This window comes from Cupressus sempervirens, chromosome 11 (genome assembly GCF_028749045.1).
Source record: "Cupressus sempervirens isolate cs-2001-9-10 chromosome 11, ASM2874904v1, whole genome shotgun sequence".
In the NCBI taxonomy this organism is placed as follows: Eukaryota; Viridiplantae; Streptophyta; class Pinopsida; order Cupressales; family Cupressaceae; genus Cupressus; species Cupressus sempervirens.
The window spans coordinates 609,360,454-609,369,694 of NC_143128.1; the positions used below are offsets into that span (position 1 = coordinate 609,360,454).

At 31.6% G+C, this 9,241-nt stretch overlaps 1 protein-coding gene across 1 annotated transcript; it reads right to left on the reverse strand.

Annotated features, from left to right (window-relative positions):
• Positions 1 to 5,731: 5,731 nt before the first annotated feature.
• Positions 5,732 to 6,641, reverse strand: LOC149531155 (cysteine-rich repeat secretory protein 55-like). The gene has a single exon (XM_089810503.1). The coding sequence runs from the start codon at positions 6,401 to 6,403 to the stop codon at positions 5,912 to 5,914; it is 492 nt and encodes a 163-aa protein (XP_089666629.1). The 5' UTR covers positions 6,404 to 6,641; the 3' UTR covers positions 5,732 to 5,911.
• Between the last annotated feature and the right edge of the window lie 2,600 nt (positions 6,642 to 9,241).

Consider the following 9,241-nt stretch of genomic DNA (forward strand, 5'->3'; position numbering starts at 1 on the left):
TTTTTGATTGAATACAATGAAAAGAAGAGGTTTTCTACTACTATGGAGAGGAAGATATAGGAATGTAATCTTAAATGATGACTACAATAGTATAAATGTGAACGATACTGAATAAAAGAATGATTAATTATAGTTCAAAGCCATTATATAATTAAATGAAGATATTTTACATACCAAGTTAGCATTTTCAAGTCAAGAATATGATATGTGAAGGCATCATGAGAAACAGGCTTGAAGGAAACACTGAACTAATGAGGGTGACATTCATGGTCTTATATCTTTATTAGTCTTTTTTCAAAGATTAATTGCAGAATGCAAAGAATATATTAAGCCCAATTAACAAAAATGTTTGGTTCTTAGCAATGGTGATCCCATTTGATTGTAGTCTTACATCTAGCTCTTCAAAATGAGGATTATACATATAAAAAAATCCTTAAACTAGTTCCCATTCATCTAATGAGATGTTTAACTCATTAATTGATCATTTGCTCAAGACTTATACAAAGCTAAATTATAATACACATACTCAAATTACCAACACCATCGCCAAATTATCACTTTAAAACTTGACATGTACATATTAAAATCACACCCAAACGCAATTAAAATATTTTGATGTTCTTAAGTATTCACCTATAATTTATTTTAAGAATTAGTATTAATATTCTAACTAATGCTCTAGAATAAAGTATAAATATTCTTAGCAGACAATAAATTTCTACAATGCAATTTGATTAACAAATTAAAGATATTATATTTATGATTAGCTATTGAGTTCTTATAGGTAAACATATTACTAAACAATAAAATAATAATAAAATTATGCTCACAAATGAGAGTTATAGTTTAGATTTAATTACTTATAAAACAAGAGTGTGATATAGCTTGACTCTTGCCTAATAAAAAAGAATTAAGATTAAAATAGATGTACAAAACCCTTATTAAATATGATATAATATTATAAAATTAATTTTATAATTTTTTTTTTTATCGGTAAATGGCCGAAGCCTTGATTAATTTTATTAATTTGAAATTAAGTGTTACAAAGAATCTTCTGTTCTGATAGACACTGGCAGGGAAGAACGGGGAAAGAAACCCTCAAGTCTTGCTCGGGACCGCAGTCCTATATTATTACATTGATAAAAAGGGCATACCCCAGTTTTTACATTGATACAAGGGGCATACCCTAGTTAGTAATATTACATTTAATCTTTGCGACCGATTATAGGGCAAACCCCTATCTGTTTACATTTTATTACAATTACTATCCATAAGTCACATTCTTTGATCCAAATTTGGAAGGAAGATCTCAAATAAGAAGTCTGCTCATGTCCATCTTGGTGTCATTTTAATCTTTCCTGTTAATCTGATACTTTGTCTATTAAAACACATTCCTTCCCATTTTGTAACAAATTCGCCTTTCTTCTAAAAATCTTTTCAATAAACTAGTTAGTAACACATAATCTAAATTGAAAAAGATAACCTTTCGTAGACTTCACAAAATCCAAAACTAAGAACCTATCAAAATTGTTCCAATACTATCTAGATTTAAATTCGTATATAGAAAGTTGATTTTAAATTACAGCACCATAATAGTATGTCTCCCAATAAATTGCATGAAACCACCAATTACCGAATTAAATAATATACAATGGTGATGACTTTACCAAAGCAATTCATATATACCTCAAAACATCCATATAAATATACTGATCTATAGAGAAGAAAGCTACAAAGATTAATCCTAGCATCGTTAAAACTAGATCTTTCACTTATCAAGCGACAAAATGCCATTATGGACCATACCAGCAGCCTAAACCTCTATCTTAATCCTAAGAGATAACTAATAATCCATACGTTCATAGACCAGAATAAACCAAATACTCTGTTTCAATTATCAGACCAATACCCTGTTTTGGCCTACCGAGCTAAAATTAACTACTCCATAACTTTTTACAAGGAATCAGTAGGCATTACTAATCTGAATAAATCTGCTTAAAATGAATGTCTAGATATCTTTATATACTACCTAATCCAGCTAGAAAGAAATTTAAAGAATCTTAGCCTCTAAAATCATCCAGAACACTAATTGCTTTAAAGTAATCCCATATACCTAATAAAAACATCATCGTTTCTAATCATAGTCAGTTTCTCACAGATCGATGTTTCCTTAATCTAAAATATGATAATGTCCAAGTCCCATTTCCTTTTTAGAATCTAGAGAGCAAGATATACTTCACTACCAAATTAGTTCAAAACCTCTTGCAGTACCAATTCAGGAATCACTGGCCCTATTCCCCTGAGAGAAACTAATTCCAAAATCATAAAATCTTATACTTAAAATATGTTGTGATTTAAATTATTTACTATACAATATTAACTGACACTATCAGATACCCAATCTTTAAGGTCTATGTACAGAACCCTAGAATGCTACCAAATCTAACCATACACTAGAGTACTAGAAGCTAAAATAGAGCATTCTACCTAATTACAGTATATTCATGATTTATTCCTGTTGGAACATACCACAACCTGAGCATATATACGACGCTAATCTTGAAAACTAAAAAGACTTATCTATCCCTAGATATATAGACCGACATAAGACACACCAAAAAGGCCAACCTTGCAGAGACCTCTGTTACTTTTTCAAATAGATCATTATTACTTCTGCTACATCACTTGGATTTTCCACCTTAAAGAAAGGAGGGAACTCGAAAGAAGTCTTTTCCCTGCTGGTCTTTTCAATGTTCGGAGTGCAGGTCTTTTCAATGTTCAGAGTGCAAAAGATAACCCTTTCCAGATTTTCAAATGAAACCCTCGGATGGATGTAGGCCTTATGTATCTTGAGGTACCTTATCAACCAATCATTCCCAAACACTGGTGTAATTTCCCTCCAACCCATTAGAAAATGGAAGCACGGTTCCATCTTTATCCAAGCTGCTTCAAAAGTAACCCTATCTTTGATAACAAAAGTAGGATGCCTTGGAATATTGGTGATACTCAGACTCCCTAGTGGATGCTCCATATACATCTCTGGGAGCGGAACACATAAATGCTCATCCAGCCCCATAATGGCCTCCATAATTCCTTTGCTCCATGTTGGTTTGAAGATATTCAGACACAATCTGATCATTGCCCACTTTCGAAAACCAATTCTTGCCATGCATCCTATAAATGTGCCAATCACATCACTATTCGTCCTCCAAGAATGATCATACTTGAAAATTCCTTCTCCCAATGCGCGACTAATCGTGATTCTAGTCATTCCATCTACTGGTCTAAGGATGTTGTTCCAGCGCTCTGGCTTCACATTCCCCATGAACGCCATTGTTCTTTCTTCGATCGAATGAAAAACACAAATATTAGTGTCCATATTAACTATTTCTAATCCTTCCTTTTGCTAACATAGATAGTTTAAAAGACCCTAATCTGGTAGAAGAAGTTTCTCGAATTAACCCGAAACCTATATAAGGAAAGCCATCTTCTCATAATGTTGATGCAGTCTGTCATCCATTTATTACTAATCCACTTCTCTTAATAATTGCTTTGTCCTCTTTAAGTGACTTAAAGAAAATTCTAGAAATGCGATTGAGAACAAAATCCATAAAAAATCTTGAGCCTATGATTAAAGAGACTCTAATACTTATATATACTTAGCGATTAAAACATCCTAGGTCAAGTAATAAATCTATTATGTTTTTTGAGTTAGTAATGAGGGTAAATAATAATGAACCTTCTAATTATTTTAATCAAGAAAAAATCTAAATCTTATCGGTATAATATATAAGGAAAATTCTTAGGATCTGAATTTAGTTACATAAAATCCATCTGCCCCTAAATTTTCTAAGAGGTCAGCCTTTGAGTTCCCTTCTTTATAAATATGACAACTCCTAGTCTCTTCGAATTTATCAAACAGAAGTGAAACTTCTTGCAGCTTACAATTAAGAATCTAGTTAGGAGTTGAACGTTTCCTAATTGCATTTAAAATTATCTGTGAGTCTTCTTCGATAATTAGCTTGGAGATTCCTAGTTTAAGAAAAGTGTTCAAGCCTTCTTCCAACGCTAAGAATTCTGCTAGGTTATTTGTAGTTGGATTTATGGGAATTAATTTTATAATGTTATTGAGTTTGATATAATAATATAAAATTTATTATTTCATAATGTTATAATTTTAAATACATTATTAATTTGGATGTTTGGAATAGAAAGTTCTTTAGTTTTTTTAAATGGTGGGAGGAATTTTTTTTTGAATTTTTTGAAAAGAAAAATTAAAAAATCACTAGCAAAAATATGCTAAGTCAATTAGGGAAAAGAAACAATGTTTAAAAAATTAAAATTAAAAGAAAAATTGTCTTCAAAACATTACAATTGTAATTTAATATTTTTAGAAAGGAGGCAACACAATTATATCTTGGACAAAAATTAACATACATTACATTATAGTTCTTTATGACTTCTAATTTTTTGATTGGTGAGACAATATTTTGAATTTTTTGAAAAGAAAAATAATAAAACCACTAGCAAAAATATGATAACACAATTAGGAAAAGAGAAAAAACCTTTTATAAATTAATAATTTAAAAAAAAGCTGTGCAAACATTACAATTGTAATTTAACATTTTTGGATTGCGGGAAAACTAATAGTTGAAAATGACGTGAAAACATAAGTCTCAGGCGAGACTAAAAAGGAACATTATTGAACGTACAATGAACATACAATAAGATGAGTTTAATATCACAAATTACTGATATCCATGAACAAACTACCTTTAAACCTCACTAAAATCTCATGACAAAGATCTCGTATGGCTGAAAGATTAAAGATCTTACCAAATTATACACAGTAGGGACTATTCTTTAAGTGCACAAATTAACATATAAATGAAAAAAACTAGTCAATGGCTACATTTAACACTTTTAGCTTAAAAATAAACATTTAATAAATATCATTTAAATTGATAAACATACACCTTATTAGTTTAAAACACAAGTTTTATTTCCATTTATAATTTCACACATTAACATTGGGTTTAGGCCGAGAATTGTCTATTGAGGATATCAAAAATGGTCTTGTGATTTTGAATTTAATTAATAAACATAAGTTGCATGAATACTTACCACTGACATATTTGATTATATTATTGCTATCCTACCAAAGGTAAACATAATAGTAAAGAATCACCTCAAAATAATAACAAAAGTTAAGCAAATTTTGCATGTCAAAGGTGGTATCTTAGAAAACTAGTGTTTTATTCTTAAAATAGTAACAAATTAAGAAAATATGGGGAAATGATCTATCCTAGTCTTATACTCCCCATAGTTGTGGTCAGACTTCCCTGTAAGAATTCCTCTACATAAACCAAAATTTATAAATATTTATGCAAATTTATTGGACGAGAATAACCTTAACAATAGCTATTCCACTGAATTGGATTGTTCGTCTAATCGGCACATGACCTTTGAAGGTTCCCTGCATGACACCTCAATGCCCAAATTTCAAGTGTGAAATTCTAAAATACCTCATGCAAAACCTCCTGAAAATGCATTTTTAAATATCACATGAGAGTACTAAAATGCTTCATTAGATGTCCTGGTATTGAAACTCTTGTGGAAAAGAAAAATACAAAAAGGCATTATACATGCCCACTTCCATTGTCTTATCTCCTACTAGACAAGGCCTATATAAGAAAAAAATCCCACCTACTATCAACTCACTATAATAATTGATAAACAACATAAATGCTCTGAGTTATATATTATAGTACTATTGTAAGACAAGATAAATGGATACTTGCCATTTACACTCAACGAGAACTTGCGGGGATCAATTAATTTGAAGTATTGAAGTTAAGTTTTGTGTGAAAGCTCCATCTCCCATATTTTCACCAAGTTCTATACAGTTTCTTCAAGGAAAAATGCTGGCAACGTGTACGGGAGACGGTGGTGGTGGTGGAGGGGCGGGATGAAAGAAGGAATACGTTTCGAAACGAGCAAAGCAACTTCCGTACCAGCCAACTCCTCCCTGAAAAGGTCCATCGGCGCTAAACGTCACATCCAACAGCCGACGAATTGCGTTATTCAAGCATGTATTGCAGTCGTCAACAGAAGTTAAATCCATCCAACACTGCAGCAGGCCGTTTATGGTATAAAATGTAGTGGTGGGTTTTGATCCAGAAGAGTATCGTGTTGGGGATTGGATGGCATTTTCAGATAGATTGCTGATAAGCTCCTTAATGGCCGCCTTGAACTCCTCAGGCTCATCTGTAACCTTCGCTGTATTATAAACAACTAGTGTATTGGTATCTAGTTCTCCGAAGAAGGAATAGTTCTCATAGCGTACGAAGCATTTGTCTAGCATAGATCTACCGCTGCTTACATTTTTACAAGCATTGAGCATGGAGCTGTTTGCGTCTTCTGAACAGCTGAGGCATTCTTCCGCAGTTGCGTCTCCCCTACATTGGAGGAGACCATAAACTGTGTCTGGACTTTGGCCATAGGATGAAGTACTGAAACCATTTGATGATGATTTATTGTCCACGAGATTATCAAGAACTATTTTAAGATTATTCTGGAATTCAGTGCTTGCCTTATTTCATAGATTCTAAAGCAGGTCTTCATTCATAGTTTAGCGACTGTTCAACGGGACTTGCGGAAGAAATATAGGCTCGGATTTAATCCAAGATTGTAAAACATTTTACATTGAAAAAGAAATAATGGTAGCACACTCTTTAATTCCTATTGCGTTATGTTAATCCGAGTCCCATCTGTAGGAAACATTCTTTCCACACCAAAATCTAATATCTTTGGCTCCAGTTTAGAACTAACCAAAATATTAATTTCCTTACAACGTTCCAAAGAATGAATAGTTGTTGAGAATTTTCGTTTTGAGATATTCCCATGGACGTGGTAGTTGAGGTCTTCATTTTCACCCTTTTCAAATTCTTATATGAAATTGTAATTTATTTTCATTTTGGTACCAAGGTACAAGGTATATAAGAAAAGTAAGGAAAATGATCATAATTAAAGAGACATTTATATTTGTATAGCTTATATAACATCAATAGTAATGTAAAACAATAATGTTAAAAAAGACTTTAAATAAATAATTATGAACATTATATTAAAAACTCTCGTAACAAATCATTAGAATGTGTTCATGTATTATATATTTTTTCTTACAATATCTATAAGAGTGAACTTATCAAGTAAAATAACTTAAATAAAATAAATGTTTTATCCTACTTATTTTAAATATTAAGGGAAGAGTATTTTGTCAAAAAAGATTAGTATATTTTTTAATAGAAAAGGACTATTCATAAAAAAAAAAGTTTGGAAAAGGAAGAGGATTTTTTTTGTTATTTCAGAATATTTGTTGTGGTATTGTTGAATTTACATATGATGACATAAATATGAGACCACCCTATACTAGGCATACATACTCTACATAGTGTGAATTTATTTTTTTAGAGATGCTTGTAAAAAAAAAAATCCTTTTAATTCACATGTACATCATCTTAGTACTTTCATAAGAATATTATGTTGAATTTTTGTGTTAACTTATTATGTTTTGGGAGTTGCTCTTTAATTTACAATGACTATTCAAAAAGTCTATTAAAATAAGTTTCCAAACTAAAATTAACAAATTAAAAATAATGAAAAATACATTATAAATAAAATTGAAATTGTTAAACTAAATATTAAGGTGTAAGGTAAAAAAAATACAATGACTCTACTACCATAGATGAATGTCAAATTATGGAGTCAACAATACCTTTTTATAAGATGGATATGCATCTGTGAAATTATAGAGGTTTAATGGTAATTCAATGCTTCTTAGGAGGAATTTGGCTACCCCGCTTCACTCAAATAATGATCATGGATAGGAGATTGTCATATCTAAGAAGGATAAGAAGGTCAAGGGAAGGGGTGGATAAAGCAACACACTAAGAAGGATTTTTTTTTGAAGATCCCTTTGGTAAAGACAATCTTTTCAAGAAAAAATAGGTATCAACTCCTTCATAATCTTAAGGAGGGTTCTCTAAAATTGTCTCCTAAGAAGAATTTTAGAAATAATAAAACTCTACAAGTAAACCCTAGATGATTTTCAATAAAACTTTCCTCTAAAGCTTAGAGAAATGAGAACCAAATAGCTATCAGTTTGGTTACGGATCCTCAAAACCCACTAAAGGTTGCAACAAAATTAAGAGTAAAGGAGAAAGCACTAACTGATAAGATTTTTATTGAACATCTAGGAAAGGAAGATGTTGTTGGGTAATACTAGCAAACTTCTCCATAATGATGGGGAGGTTTCTCTAAAACTATCTCATAAGAAGAATTTTAGAAATATTATAGTACTACAAGTAAACCCTAGATTATTTTATAGAGAACTTTCCTCAAAACACACCAAAGGTTGTAGTAAAAACATGGGTAGATGAGAAATCCCAAACTAATAGTATTATTATTATTATTTATGAAAATGTTGATTCTTTGCTCAAATTTAAGAAATATGGGTTTCTCATAAAATTGGACCTTTCTAAAGCTTATGAAAGGGTGGACTGGACATTCCTATTAAAGATTCTTGAAGCTTTTGGGTTCGGGCTCTAAAAAGTTCAATTTGTCAACCAATTCATTTCCTCTCCTACTTCCTTTTTCATTATCGATGACTCATTTTCAAAGTTCTTTAAACAATCTATAGGCTTGTGAGAAGGAGACCCCATCTCTCTTATACAGTTTTCCATCATGGCTCATTTCTAAGGTAGATATTTGTGTCTTTTGGGGTTTAACAAGGTCATTCATGGGTTGAAACCCTCTTCTTACCCTCAATGTTGTATTTATGAATAATTTGTAGATGACACTATCCTCATGGGAGAGGATTCTATGAGGGAGTCTTGCAACATTAAGGCTACTTTGTGTTGTGATGTGGACCCTAATTAGACTCAAAGGTTAATTTTTTCCCCTATATTCAACGCAATTTCCCCCTAGATTATTACTAAAAGAAATTAGGGGTTGCGCTCCTCAGATAGGGTCAAGGGGTAGCGCCCCAAGTGTGCTTCCTATCCCAATATAGGTTGGGGTCCAGGGGAAACACCCCCAAACAGATTTTTTGGGGTAGCACCCCCAAAGAAAAAAATGAATCTACTATTCTAAAAGGTGTTTGCTATTATTTTTCTATTCGATGACTCATTCTAGGCCTAATTTTATAAGTAACAAAATTTTTGTATAAAATGGCTTAGGG

Coding starts and splice junctions, on each gene's coding strand:
- LOC149531155 (XM_089810503.1), bottom strand. CDS start 6,403: ATGCTCAATGCTTGTAAAAATGTAAGCAGCGGTAGATCTATGCTAGAC.